The sequence below is a fragment of the Trachinotus anak genome, unplaced genomic scaffold, assembly GCF_046630095.1.
Source record: "Trachinotus anak isolate AG129_WGS33_773 ecotype Australia unplaced genomic scaffold, CSIRO_AGI_Tana_v1 ptg000011l, whole genome shotgun sequence".
NCBI lineage: Eukaryota > Metazoa > Chordata > Actinopteri > Carangiformes > Carangidae > Trachinotus > Trachinotus anak.
Genome location: NW_027273862.1, coordinates 11,558,568 through 11,574,765, shown reverse-complemented (window position 1 = coordinate 11,574,765; position 16,198 = coordinate 11,558,568). Strand labels below are relative to the sequence as shown.

Sequence of the window (16,198 nt, the reverse complement as noted above, 5' to 3'; positions counted from 1 at the left end):
ATAAATACATAGATTTCATGAGAGTAAGAGACAAACATGATGCCAAAGACACTAACCTTGTCTTCAAAGGACAGTGAGCGATACACAACGCGCAGGATCAAGATCTCCATCCATGCACTCTGCAGTAGACTCATCTGGTCTGCCAAAGACAGCGTGGAGAAACCTGGGGAAGATTGAATTAAAGAAAAGCAGGAGAAATTTTTAATTTGAAATTTTAACCCCAGAACACTTCAGAGTTACACTGGTTTTTACTATATCACACTATGTGTGTTTTTTTTAACAGTTTGGCAGTGATAAATATGATTGCAGTGATGCTGTTTCCATTGCTCGGTAACGCTGCTAAAGTAAATGAATTAGCATTTAAAAGTGAAACTAACAAAGAGGAAAGGGAATCAAAGAGAATAGAGCCTGTTTTAAAGCTAGTGAGAGGGTCAAGATCGGACCTCCTCCCTCGCCTCCCTGCCCACCCTCCATCCATCCTGTTGACCAGAGTTCTCCTCCACCTCCTTTTCCTCTCTCCCCTGTGCCCAGGGCTGTTCTCTGGGGAAAGGCAGGTCTTATCTCCCCCTGACACAACCTCCATGGATCAATGCTAGCAATCGCTGCTGCACCGCTAAAACACACACACACACACACACACACACACACACACACAAACACACACACTAATTGCTGCTATGGCCTCAAAACTACTGCTTTCTCCGATGTCAGTCCATGTCTTTCTATTTGCCTACGTCTATATCTGTCTGTCTCTCCAATTCGCAATCCATGCCTTTTTATCTGTCAGTGTCTGTTTACGACTGACCATCTGTGTTTCTCATTCTGGCTTCACCTTTTTTCCTCAGCCATCTTGATACATCTGTCTGTGTGTCCTATCTGAGTCTCTCTGGGCACATTTTTTTCTTTCTGCCTTTTGATTATTTGGTCAGTTTTTTTCCTTTCCCTTGTTCTCTCACTTTCTTTGGCTCTTTTTTCTACTATCATCTTTCACTTACGTTCTTACTTAAGTGCACCAGTCTCATGCTTGTTGTCTCTCTCTCTCTCTGTCTGTCTTTCTGTCTGTCTGTCTCTTTAATGGAACACCTGCCCACTCACACCTTTCCTCACAGCTGTCCTCTCCTCACACACCTGTCCATTCACACCTGCCTGTCTGCCTAAGTGTGTGTGTGAGCTTTCATAGGAAAGGCAAAGACAGTGGCCCGTGTGAGCACACCTGTCAGACCTCGCTGCAGCCCTCCACCGTGTGTTTGTGTGTGTGTGTTTTAGAGGCGCATCCTGCCAGGAGAAGCAGGCAGATGAGAAGGAGGATATTTCTTCAACAACATCTGCTGTGGAGTGTCTCCTCTTGAGATGGTAGGTGTGCGATAGTGCGTGTGTGTTGGTATGTTTGTGTGTGTGCATGTGTGGTCGGAGCTCTTATCTCGCAGTGTGTTGATGGGTAGTGGCAGGCGTCTCATTATGTCCAGGTTGCAGGCTATTGTTGTTTGTAATGTGCTCTAATTCAGTCTGTACAACTGTTAACATCTCCAACACACACACACACACACACACACACACTGACACATATATACAGTATGTAGTCACTACTGTGCATGCACACACAGTGTCATATAGGAACATACTGGAATGAATCCAAATGCATATGATTGATACACACACACACACACACACACACACACACACACACACACACACACACACCACAGTGAAGGGAGAAGTATCGTTGCCAACTGGCAGTGTGTTCTTCTACTTAATGAAATCATCAGAAGGGATTAGAGGTGAATTTCTTAAGGGGGTCTTCATTCACACACACACACACACGTACACATACATCTCATTCACAGAGGCAGATGTCTTTGGGTGAGGGGGGGTAGTGGTGGGTAGGGGTGGGGGGTGGGAGTTGGGGGGGTTGGGGTGCCTTAGGACTTCACCAATCATTGTGGGCAGGGGAAATGAGCGCTGGCATTGCTAAAATTAACACACACACACACAAACTCACACTGAATCTGTTCAAACCCCAGGGTCAAGTGAAGAGAAGAAGACATGAGCAAGGGGTTAATATCATTTAATGGTGTCACTGGTTGTGTGTTTTAACTTGTCTCTGTGTGTGTGTCTCTCTGGTGGAATTTGATCTGGGGGCAGTGGAGGCACACACGGTGAGTACACACAACTACATTATAGGTAAAGAAAAGTGTATCAAAAACATGTCTGCATGACCAGTTGTTCGTTTATAATAGGGCATACCTGCCATCTCCTAACATCTCCCTCTTAATTACACATAAATTGCACACATGTGCACCAACACACAGACTAGGAAACACCAATAATTAAAACCCCTGTGATTAATTTATTGAGCTGAAAGTGCACCTTCTTATTGAGGCACATCAATGATTTTTATCAGGATGTGGTTTGTGTGTGTGTGTGTGTGTGTGTGTGGTGAGTGAAAGCATTTTGTATGGATTTGTAAATGTGTAGGCTTATATTGTGTATTTGAACATAATGTACATAATTGCACTGTGAGTGTGGCTTCGTGTTTCATCAGCATGTTCGTATTCTTCGTGTATGCTTACATTCCCATGCATATGTTTCTGTGAGTCTCTACATGTGCGTCTCTATCTGTGTGTATTTCTGTATGTTTGTGTGTGTGCGTGTATGTGTGCCTCCCTGACCCCCTCCCCTCCCCACCAGCCTGTCTGCGCCGTTCAGCCATCCAATGCCTCTTATCTGTCTGATTAATAGGCGGCCGGCTTCAGGACAAATTAATTAACAGATAACGCCATCTCTCCCTTCTTCCCTTCCTCCATTCCTCCCCTCCTTCTCATGAAGCGATCGATACAGCAGAAGAAAAGAAACATCAATGGGAATTTAGTGCTGATGATGGAGAGAGAGAGGTATTGATGGGGAGAGAGAGAGAGCACGAGAAAGGGTGAGATGCAGGAGAGAAGAAAGTAAAAGGAGGAGAGTTGTTAGAAGGAGAGATGGTGGTGGTGGGAGGGGTGGAGACCTTCCTTTCATACCTGTGATTTCACTTGACAAAGGAAGGTTCCTTATTTGGTTCTAATTACATTTCCTTTCTGCCCATTGTTGATAAGGCATCTCATACTATGTGTGGAAGTATGTGTGTGTTTATGTTTGTGTGGCTGTTTTCCAGCTGGTGTGCTGTTTGCCGTTTGCACACCAGCTTAAACATATTAACATATAATGTAAAAAACATACAAAGCCACGTGTTCACTAGACACCGTTACTGGACAAATGCTTATGTCTTTGGAATGAGGTATATTACAATATTATATATTCTCAGCATTTGTTTCCCTAAAGTGTGGATAAGAAATCTATTCACAGTCTACATGAAATGTCCAAACCCAAATACTGTCTAACTTAATAAAAGTGTTGCTGTTGAGTGAACACGACCAGTTTAATTAACACAGAGGATCTACAGTCTCTTGTCATACATCTACCTCTCGTCTTTTGTGCTTTGCTTTCCTCTAATTTGACTGTGTGAAACTGCAATCCTGTCTCCTAAAAAAAACCTTTATGCTGACCAGAGACAAAACATTTTAATAAACAAATCAACATAGAAGCAAATGGTTCATAAACCAAACAAATCTGTACGTTCACTGCCACATTTCACTGGTTTTTCCTACAATATCTTACAGTATCTGCTTGTGTCAACTAAAGGATGATTCATATTTTTATGTTTTGTTTAGGTAACTCAAAGCACAAGTTAAATCAGGACACATACCCAAACACTCTCTGGTGTCAAAGTTTTGTACTTTGTATGCCCACCTTTCACCCCGACCACCGTCCAGCATGTTTTGTGTGGTATAAGGACATAAAACATCTTGGACTGGATCCATTGCCAGTGAAAATAATCGGGGCAATAATTATGACTCCAACTAAGCATAAAACCATTTAGTAGTATATAGACCTATGGATAAGGTTATATATTAGGATGCTCCATTGTGTCTAGATAGAGACAGGTACTGTGTGTGGGTATGTGTGTGTTTGCATGTGCCATACATTGGTCTGACAGAGATAGGCTGCAGTGCAGTCACGCAGACTTAACCTCTGCTGCTTGCTCTTGCGCTCTTTCTTTTTTCTCTTCCCTTTGCTCTATCAGATACACGCATAAAGACAAACACACACACAAACACACGTCGATTCCCCAGCCACCCTGCGGCCTGTTTGTCTGCCAAATGAGTCCTGACTGCACGTTTACACCCGAGACTGCACAACAGTCTGGCACACACGCGCACACACACACACACACACACACACACACACACACACACTCACACACATGATAGCTCTCTCTCACACCCCAGTTGCTACATAGACCCACACGAACACACATGTCCAAGAGGCCTATATTTGTTTTCTTGTGGTTACAGGGCAAATGGAAACCAGTGAGAACCAATTGTGATGCTTATGAGTACCTGTACCCTTGTGTGTGTACAGTTTGCGACATATGTGAAGCTATTTTTATGTACATGTGAGTCTGTGTGTTTGTATGATAATGCCTGTGTATGTCTGCAGTAACTGATGCATCAAGGAAGGCTAGTCTGCACGGGTGTGTGTGGATTAATGTGACAGGTGCAAAAACTGGCTGCAATGCTGATCTGGTTCCAGTTATTAACACATGACTTTTCTTCACATGCTGTCACTATAGTAAAAAAGATGACTTATATTGTAGTATATACAATTATAGAGGTGAAAGTAAATCACATCTTTAATGATTACAAGATATTAGCCTGTAAGTCTGATGCACACTGAATTGGGTATTTCACAAAGATTTGATCTCGGAAGTCTCTCTGACAATACAATACAATAATTTCTTACACACCACATTGTGAGGGCTCAGCTGTGTGCTGCAAGTCAAAAATGTCTCAGCTTTTTAGCAATGCCACAATTGAGATTTCTAGATGGCTTCCTCACCTTTTTCTTCAATAGAAAATACAAAAATGTTGGTCTCATGATCATTTTAAGTTTCATTCTTAATGGCTTTTATTTCAGGGTAGCTACAGTAGCCCTTGTTTTGTATCTGTATGCAAAAGTCATTTTTGTAAACAAGAAAAATTCAAAATGATTAACAAGCACCACCAAATAATAAAAAAGTATTAATTTTTCTCTTGCATAGGCACTTTGATTGTTGAATTGGGACTGACCACTCAGAAAGACAAGGAAGAGGTAATGTGTTCAGACAAGAGTGAGTGTGTAAGTGGTCAGAGTGCTGCCAGCAGTGAAGCGGGTAAACTTAATGTTGATGGACTACATATGATCTGAATGAGCCAGCTTCCAATTTAACCCCCAGTGTGAGACCGTAGCTCACACAGAATAGGTCAGTGGTGCTAGGACAGTCTCTCCAAAACACCACTTCACCAAATATATTTTACACACATTTTTTTTTTTTTTTTTTTTTTTGCTAAACTGGTTTTGGAATACAGTGAGAGTAACAAACATGGGTTGTTGTTCAATAAACAATTGAAGTGAACTTTTTTTCCCCTTTTTTTTCTGTTTGACTGACAGTTATATTAATCACACAGATAATACAATTGCAGACAATGTGGTGTCCCAACAGCACTTCATCAGTGTAACAGGCACTTACCATAAGAACATTGTTTTGACACAGTGTACCAAGTCTGTTTAATAGGAGGTATTTAAAAGAGGTCATGAGAACTGTGATGTGAACTGTTTCATAATTGTCTGGTTGCTCATCGTAGGCGAGAGGAGAATAGTGGATTGTCTGTGTGCAGCATGCAGACGTATTGTGTTCTGCAGGGGACAGATTTAAGTCTACTGGCCCACTGAGATAGAGATTGCATTAGAACACGTGAAGTTTCCAACAGTTAACAGCACATCACTGCCCTGCATGTGCGTATGTGTGTGTGTGTCTGTTCTGTATGCACACAGTGTTACGTGGCTCTAGTGCTCTCTTTCTCATACCACTTTCTGTAGATGTTTGTGTTAAAATTTTTGTTAGCGTGCACATTGTCGCATGCTGTTCAACGCGAGTGCTCCCTTGTGATGCTTTGTGAGTGTGTGTTTGTGTGTGTGTGTGTTTGTCTGCACATCTCAAACTGTTTTGCACCATACGGCCAGACGCCGGCCCAAATGAACACGGACCTCCTGTGATGGCTTTGGCCAAGCTGAAACAATACACACAAGGAAAGACGCACACCACAAGCACACTGGCAAATGCTCTCTCTCTCTCACACACACACACATGCACACACAAACACATCCACCAGCTGACCCAATTACACAGAGATGCGCAACGAGATGGAAACAAATCTACCCAGAGAACCAGCTAATTTAGGAGGGCTTACAGACACACACAGGACACACACCCACTTACAAACACACACACGTACACACACACACACACACACACACACACACACACACACACACATACATGTGTATAGTCACTTAGATTATGAAAAACATTGTAAATGATACTTTATGAAAGTGCAAATTGAGTTTACTGACATTTCTAATCAAAGCACACAATGTGTGTGTGTGTGTGTGTGTGTTCGTAAAGAGATGAACAGAATAGAACAGAATCACTCTTTATTTCTATCTTTCCTTTTGCCTCATTCTGCAAGGTTGTGAATTTATGAGAAAAATTTCTAGTTTTTGGTCAGATTTTTATGTGTCAAGGTCAAGTTGAAATATTTTTATCACACTAATCACACTACTTTCACATTCCCATCGTTGTTTTTTGTTTTGTTTTAATTTTAAACAGTCTTGTTGAATACTGGTTAGGATTTGGTGCAGGTAGGTTCATCTCAGTTTACTGAAAAAAATAATAGCCTGACTCCAGTGCATCTGCATTTGAGTCACTCCAAATGAATAATATGACATATTTTTTACAAATATAAAATTAATTTGGTACCGATTCCGTCATACTTCTAATATATATATTCACACATAAGCACACATCATCACCTTCACCTTCATCCCCTCTCATATTGTTGGCTAAAATATCTTTTTTTCTGTTTCTTTCTCCTTCCACCCTCCCCCTCCCCCCCCACCACATTCCCCCTTTTTCTCTGTGCGGCCTCGGGGAGAGTAGAGCAGTCATAGGGTTGCGGTAGCCTCTAATCAGTGTGAACAGCCAGCTAATTACCAAACCCTCAGCCCTGGCTGACTGTTAATTGCATACATTAGACACCATCAGCAGCACTGCAAGATTAACACTTAAAATCTTCCCATTGCTGTAGTGGAGATGAGTACTCTGTGAGGGAGTGTGTTTGTGTGTCTGTGTGTGCGTAAAAGAGAGACACACAGAGGTGGAGGATTGTGTGCTGTAGTCTCTGTGTGTACATGTGCTGCCTCTGTGGTTGTGGGTCTAATATTTAACACTTAATTAGACCCAAAATGGAGACGCTGCAACACAGAGATGGCTGTCGAGTGTTAATAGCTGTTGCTGTGGCTGGGTTGCTTGGGTGGGGGCAGCCAGTCGTTGAGGGCAACCCCAAGTCTCCGTGGAGACGACAGATGGAGTGACATTAAGAGCATTGCACTGGAGCTATTTCAAATAATAAAATATCAATATTTACATTTTAATTACCCACTTCTAGCACCACCAGGGCCGTGTCAAGGAGCATGTGGGTGAGAATGTGTGTTTGTGTGTGTGTGTGTGTGTGTGTGTGGACATGTGCCACTGCCAGCTCCACTGGGGCCATATCTTCTTGACTCTATATAGAGTGAAGAGTACTGCTCAAGTGACAATGGTCCTCTCTGTTTGAGAATTTCTTGGGGAAATAAACACTGTGTACAACTAATGTCTCAGCTGTTTTCCAGCATTTTTTTTTTTTTTTTTTACTTTGTCTTTCATTCAATTCATCCATCTTCCTCTCATCCTCTACCTCTGCATCCTGCCCTTTCCTCCTACAATACAATGCTGATGCAGGCAGGAATGACCACTCTGTGTGTGTGAGCAAATCTGTCAGGGGAATTAACCATGTGTTCACACAACTGAGAAGCTTATACACACCAACTCTGTCTGTCTCTCTCTGACTGACACACACACACACACACACACACACACACACACACACACACACACACACACACACACACACACACGCACACACACACACACTCAGATAAGCACTGCTGACAGCTACTTTTGAAGAGAAAAAAACTAAGAGTTGACAACTGTAATAAGGGACAAAGAATAAAAGGAACATAATGGAAATATTGTATTGTATTGTAAACCTCCCATTTGTAAGGGATATCAGACAGTAGGTAGAAGGCAGTTGGCCTTGCTGTTTTATTTAGAAGAAGAAAACAGCAAGAACAAGTTCATTAGGAAACACACTAAGACACTGATTGGACTTCATCAAAAGTCAAACCCCTGGGAATGTCACTCCACGTACTGGAACACACAAAGACTCAGTCCCTCTCAGGCCTATTATGGGCCGCATCACTCAGTGACAATATTGTCACGTATATCATGAGAATTTGAGCTTTGTTACTTGGAAAGCTCTAAGCTTCTGCTGGAGAATACTGCCAAGTCAGTACTCTATCTATCTATCTATCTATCTATCTATCTATCTATCTATCTATCTATCTATCTATCTATCTATCTATCTATCTATCTATCTATCTATCTATCTATCTATCTATGTCTATCTGTCTATCTGTCTATCTGGTCTGTGATTAATTCATTTTCCCAGTTTGTTCAATTAACTGGCTTGTGACAGTCTATTGATCTCTTGGTGGATTACCTTTTCAGAAAAAATATTTCCTACAACATATTCTCCTGAAAGGACAAAATCTATAGGGTTGTGCTGCGATCTGAACCACTGGGCTTCATAAATGATTACTTCACATTATTTGTTGTTACACTTATTTTATACAGCCGCAAACACTATTTGCATTAAAAGGGCCATCGAACTGTACATATAACAAGTAAAAATACAAAGAAAGAAAAGAAAAGAAAGAAGAGATTGTGGAATTTTTTTGTAAAGCATCATTGATGTGTGGATAGAAACTTGCTGTTTGTGGCTTTAAAACAAAACCCAATGGTCCCTGTCCAGGCCTGGCGTCTGAATATGAGATTATGAGGCTGTGTTGATTCTATCTTTCTAATCCTCTGGTTGCTTTCCATAGAGAGAGGACTGCAGAAACTCCACAGGGATTAATTTACCATTCACAGATTAGAGATATGGTCTCCAATATCATCATCCAGGACAAGCATCGAGAGGAAGGGCTCGACAATTGAAGCAATAAGGAGAGAGAGAACAGAGGGAATGAGAGAGAGAGAGCGAGAGAGCAAGAGAGAGAAAGAGAGAGAGAGAGAGAGCGCAAGAGTGAGAGAGAGAAAGAGAGAGAGAGAGAGAGAGATACACAGACTGAAAGAAAGACATAGATGAAAACAAATGGACACAGAGAGACAGTCCTCTCTCCTACAGCATCATGCCTTAATGTCCTAGCTTGAAGACAAGAACATTAGACCTCATTCTACCTCCTCATCTGGGCCTGAAAAAGCCTGGGCTGAAAATCTTAATTAATTGTCCAATAGTGCTGCGGGGTCATTATGCATTGCAATAAAGAAGCGTGTAATTATGAGATTTAACAGCCATTACCAAGGCCAGGAACTCATATGTCATCATCAGCAACCAAGCCAATGGTTTGGTACGGCTATGTGTGTGGTTTGATGGACAGCATGCACACACACAAAATACACACACTTGCATATGTACATGTTGTAATGTCAGTATTCAGTGATTAGATACACTATATAAAAGAGAAATTTGTCTACTCTCACACTGGCAAACAAACATTTGTAGGCATGTTCATGTACACAATATGTGCACAAACTGAACAAGCCCACATGCACACACACACACACACACACACACACACACACACTCACACAAACTCACACCCATCAGTCTGACCCAGACAATAAGGCAGCCAGCTGTGATAGCAGCCCACAGATGAAACATCCCATCAAGATTAAATAGACACAGAAATACAGACATTATTACAGCTGTCTGTGTGTGTGTGTTTTTGAGTGTGTATGTAAATGCACAGTGAGACCACAGACCACCTTCGCCACATAGCAGGTGGCAAGTGACACGCTTGTATAAGGATGAAATGCTGTGTACAAACACATGCACAATGTACGTTATTGAAAAGGTGGTCAAGCAGTCCCACAACCAAAGAAAGAGTAGTATATATATATATATATATATATATATATATATATATATATATATATATATATATATATATATACAAGCGCATGGTATATATTCAAATATATTCAAGTTTCATTCCATATATTCAGACTTAACTTCATATTATTATATTATATATATAATAATTTCCTAAACGGTGTGCCATAATATATATATATATATATATATATATATATATATATATATATATATATATGTGTGTGTGTGTGTGTGTGTGTGTGTGTGTGTGTGTGTGTGTGTGTGTGTGTGTGTGTGTGTGTATGTATATATGATTGGCCTTTGTGTGTGTATGTCTGAACAGGCCATAAGTCCTCCCCAGCTGGTGACAGGCACGCTCCAATCCTATTTTCCCACCTGCTTATTCCCTGATGGAAGGGATGAATCCTCTGGACTGTTATTTAAGAACGATGGATGGAGGATAGGAGAGAGGGAGAGGTGGGAGAAAGTGGAAGAGGGAACAGGAGGACAGAATGCGCATCAGGCACGTAACAGAAGTGAAAGGGGGGGTAAAAACAAAGAGGGAGTGAGGAATAAACAAAAAGAGAAGGGGTGGGAGAAGGAGAGGAAAGAAGAAGGTGAGGAGCAATGTTAGGAGAAGGAACTGAAAGGCTGAAGAAGAAAAGAAGAAAGATATAAATAAAGGGGAGAAAAGGGAAGACAGACATGAGGAAAATGACAACTATGAGGAAAGGTAGATAGATACATATAAAAAGTGACTACACTATATGGAGAGAGAGAGACAGAGAGACAGAGAGAGAGAGACAATAACTATTTCATGCCTGTCTGTGAACTTTGCATGAACCGACAGAAATAATGTGATGCCATGACAAGCCTGTCCCTCCTTCCACTAGATTTGCTGCATGTATAGGTGTGTGATATGTGTGTGAACTCCTTATATTGCTTTTGGTGTGTGTGTGTGTGTGTGTATGTGTGTGTACATGTGCGCTCCAACAGATAGAATAGGATGATGATGATTTGAAATGGAGTTTGGCCTGTGCGTAATTATGATCATCTATCTTTATGCCCCGCCAGCATATCATATCATATCACATCACATCATCTCTCTCTCTCTCTCTCTCTCTCTCTCTCTCTCTCTCTCTCTCTCAGGCGCACACACACACACACACACACATACACAAACACACAAACACAAAAGCAAATTGAAAGTAGTAAAAGCTGACTGTTTGCTAGTGATGACTTAGATGATGATGGGCTCAGATGGTGTGCTGATTTATTTGTTACTGCTCATCTGATGTCACATTATAAAACTGTGCATGTCTGTGTATGTGTGCATCTGTGCACGTTCACTGTGTTAGTGCTTCTTTAGAAGTGGGTGTATTTGTGTTTAGAAGTGTACATTTGTGTGTCCATGGATATGTGCATGTTGTACTATATGTGTTTGTGTATGCCAGCTTATGTGCATGCCTATGTATGTGGCTTCTCTCTGGTGTGTGTGTATGTGTGCATGTGTGTGTGTGTGTGTGTGTGTGTTTGTATCTGTGACAGACATTATTTGATGCAGATTAGACAGTGTACTCAGATTGCAGGCTGTGTCTGAAAGGCTGATAGACAAATTTGATTTGCTAATGTAATCACACTAATAAGAAAAACAGCAATGGCTGCTGAGTGTAAATCTCACGACTTCAATATTTGTGTTTTTTTCTCACTTTTACTTGAAATGAAACACATCTATCCACTGAATTACTTTTATTTCATTTAACTTTTTTAAATTTAGAAATGAAAATCAAATTATTAAAATTAATTTTAATAAAAGGTCGTAATCTGTGGGGAAAAAAACAGTGTACTGCTTAATGTAGAAATATTTCATTCACTTGTTCAGAGTGCTTTACTCAGTAAAGGTACTGTTGGTGAAGGGGATGACATTTCCTTTGTGCACACCACTCCACTACCACAGGCTGCCACTTCTCTTTAGGTGACTTGTGTGTTTTCAATTTTTCATTTTCAATTCAGCTCTGATGTGGTGTGACACAGGTGGATACAGTGACAGCGACAGCTGGTACCATGTGTGAAGCAAGTTGTGTGTGCATGTGTGTGTCGGCCCGTATGATGTGTCAGATTGCTCTCCTCTCAAGGCATAAGGTGTGTGTCACCACCAAGGTGTGACCTGATAGAGGAAATACCAGTGTCTCTGGGAATCTATGTGTTGCGTTTGTGTGCAAAACAATGTGTGTTTTCACAGTAGGCACCTAAAGCTGTCTGTCTATGTTTGAGTGTCATCGTAGGCACATTGTCATGGAAACACTGTCGACATGGTGATGACAAAACAAACACAGGGCATCGGACAGACAGGTGAGTCAACAGAGACTGAACGTGCCCTCAGAGACTGAATATGTGGGCTCATTTGTGTGTATGTGTGCGTGTATTCAAAATATCAAATGTGGCATAAATGAATTTCTTTTACAAGCCAGGATCACAACATACAGAAAAGAAGTTGATATTATAGATTTCTCTCTCTCTTAAAACTTACTGCAGAGACCCTTCACAGCTTACATGTAAGGGTTATTTATTTATTTATTTATTTATATACTGTAGATAGGTGGTGCATCCTGTCACGACTACATCAGTATATTACAGTATATTCATGCTGAAAAGGAAAAAGTATAATGTTTTCCCTCTTCTGTTTTCTCATATTGATGAAATGCTTCCAATACCCACAGGCTTAATCCAATAAAGAAAGCCCAACTTAATCCAAACATTAAGCTCAGATATCAAATATTCTTTTCCTAATTTGATTTCATCAATATTTATTTTCATCTGCAAACAGGGGTGTGTTTGTTTGTATGGGCTGGTGGTGGTGCACTGGAAAATAAGTTATCTCTTATGCACCAATGTGGACAATGAAAGAGACAAGCACACACACGCGCATGCATAAGCAAACACACATGCTTGAAACCAAGACATCAACCTCTAAATGCGTTACGTAGCTCAGGGATGAGATGAAATGGAAATCTAACACGGCCAACAGAGCTCAGAGAAAATCAACAGCAACTGGAAACACACACATGATGATACATAGCAGAGAGCGCAAAAGAGACAGAATCAGAACGATCTAAATCAAATTGTTATTCTAAATCTAAATAAGATCATAATAAAGTCATACTCATGAGCTGAATTCATGAGAATATGGAAAAAGGCAGTACTATCACATCAAAGTCTGCTGTATTTTTATTTTTTACATCTGTGAAATAAAGGAGCATGTTATAAAAGCAAACATCTGAATTACGCTATTGAAAAAAATTTTAACATCATACAATTTAACATAATAAAACTGACGGCACAAAAGATTTGTTTTCCATATAGTATTTACTCACAGCTGAAGAATTATCAGGGTTTCATGGTTACATTCTGGTAACTCAAAGCAATTCAGTTCTCACTATAATATGATCAATTATCAAAAAAGATGGAAATTGCAACTTTCTTAAGGTCTTTGCACTGTTAAACCTCGTTTCAGCCTCTCAGCCTTTACATGTTAAAAACAAGATGATTACTTCAATCTTAGTACATATATTTAAGCAATATGACTATGCAAGCTCATCTGTGTGTTTATATGTTTGCTTGGAAACTGCAACATAACTGTCTATATACTGTCCTGTACCTGTATGTCAATGTGAATGCACTGTATGTTTGCATGTTGTGTTTGTATGTTAAAAAGGCACCCAGCATGCTGTGACTGTCAAGGTGAACTAGCCTTAGCTGACAGAATGGGGACAATGCTGTTTGTATGTCTGTGCACGTGTATTTGTCCATGTGTGTGCCTTCATGAGTTTTTGTATATCTACAGACATTTTATAGCAGAGGATTATAGTTTTGCGAGGAAGACCCACTAAAAGATGGAGAGTAAGTACGCTGAATACCACAAAGGGAGGGACGAAATTAGGAAGCAATATTTTGTCAGAAGTTTCATGCCAATAAAGCTCATTGATTTCCACACTGTAAAAGAACTGTGTGTGTGTGTGTGTGTGTGTGTGTGTGTGTGTGAACGGTGGCAGAAAGATGTTTCCCTTCTGATTTACCACTCTCTGACCCAAAGCCCAACAACCTCTTTGCTGATTGATGACATCACCAGACTTAATGAGGAGGGCTGTAGAGTGACATCACCACCAGACTGAGCTTTTACATTCCTCTCTCACTCCCTCTGTGCACACACACACACACACACACAAACACAGACACACACACACACACACACACACACACACACACACACACACACACACACACACGTGGTCCTGTTCTGCATCTCTTGAAGCTCATTGTGAAGTGTTATAATGTGTGTCAGTGTTAATTTAGTGAGCTGCACTTTCAGAGTCAAGGGTGTGAGTATCCGTGTACATGTGTGCATGTGTGTGTACGCAGAGGTTCCCCTTGGCTGCTGAGACTCAACATTTGATTTGCTAAAAGGAGCAGGACACTTCTATTAATCAATATTTGCTGAATGACTGCCTGTCTTTCAGGCTGATTGACTGACTGTGTAGTTACTTGACCGACTGATTGACTAAATAACTGACTGACTGTCTGGCAGTCTGAATAGCTCACTGCTCAAGTGGTTGACTAAGTCTCTAAGTGAAAACCATTTATAACATGACCAAAAGAGAAAAAGCACAGCAGAATACAGAGAGCTTTGCTTATTGGGTGCTTCACTGAGTATGCTGTGACATACCAATGTTAATAAAAAGGCATATTCTAATGAGTGATCTGATTGATTGATTCCGTTTCATAATTTGGAGCTGAACTTGGACTCAAGAAAGCTTGGCTACTGTCTCTGTTTGAGATACAGACAGGCAAAACCAGAGAGAAAGAGAGTGACAACAGCTGGTTGGGGGGATGAGAGAAGAGCAGAGAAGGGGAGCGTAGGAGGGGACAGGGTTTGAGAGATGAGGTTGACTTGATAATGAAGAGGTTAAGGATACCACAGAGAGAGCGAGGGTGGGGTGCGGTGGGGGGGGGGGGTTAGGTCAGAGAGAGGGTGAAAAGGAGGGAGAGACAGAAAGAGACAGAGGTAGAGAGAGAGACAGAGAGAGGTCAGAAGAGAGGTTGAAGAGGTGGTGGATATTTAGCCATCAGGTCAGAATAGTACTGTGTTAAAGGCTCTCTGGGAGTATCTAGGTTATACTGAGGTTCTCTCCCTTCACTCTTCTATGTTTTGTTTTCAACCTCATCCTATTCTCCCATTCTCCTTCAACTCTTTTCCCCTGTCATTTATCATCACATGCAAAAAATGGATATAATATAATAATAGATAATTACAATCACAAATCTCAATCTGTATAAGAATCAAATAATATGTAACAACCATTAAATTGTGAAGTAAAAACATGGACAATAGAAAAAAAAATGAGAGAAATTGAATATAGAGCCACACTGAGGGCAGTTAGCATTTGTTTTGTTGACCAATACAAAGATTGAAGTTCATTATGATGTCTGAGAAAGGTATTGATAGAGTAAGATGTGAAATAACCTCTAAATTTTTAAATTGTGCATTAATACTTGGATAACATTCAGCACTCTTTGTTGTTAGTAGGAAAACAGGAAAATAATGGGACCTAAGATTGAGACCTGAGGAACTCCAATTTGTTGTATGAAAAAAGTAAAGAGACGAGTTTCCAGTTGTATTTGTTGTGGTTTCCTCCTGGCTAGGAAGAGAGGCTGATCCCTACTTGCTCAACTGCCTGGAAACAGGAAGAGAGATATTTAAAATATCTTTAAAATATCTTTAATCAATTGGAGAATGGCTCTGTGTAAACCAGATCTTATACATGAGACATGATCATCAAGCTGAAGTAAAACAGTGAAAACACATTTTCAGCATGTTTATAATGTTCACCAAAGTTAAAAGAAAACCCACTTGACAGAAGCAGAGGGAAAACTTGTACTAACAATCACCATCGCTGAGATGAGACAGAGGTTACTAATCATCGAGAGCCCCATGCTCATCCCCAAATCCAGACAAAGAGAGAGAGGAA

The 16,198-nt window shown here is 40.7% G+C and overlaps 1 protein-coding gene across 4 annotated transcripts in view; it reads right to left on the bottom strand.

Annotated features, from left to right (window-relative positions):
- Positions 1-16,198, bottom strand: part of esrrga (estrogen-related receptor gamma a) — a 75,576-nt gene that overhangs the window by 11,020 nt on the left and 48,358 nt on the right. For all 4 annotated transcript variants that reach the window (XM_071489061.1, XM_071489063.1, XM_071489062.1 and 1 more), the window contains exon 7: positions 57-163. In XM_071489061.1, the coding sequence (XP_071345162.1) occupies positions 57-163 (107 nt within the window). The remainder of the gene's footprint in view (positions 1-56; positions 164-16,198) is intronic.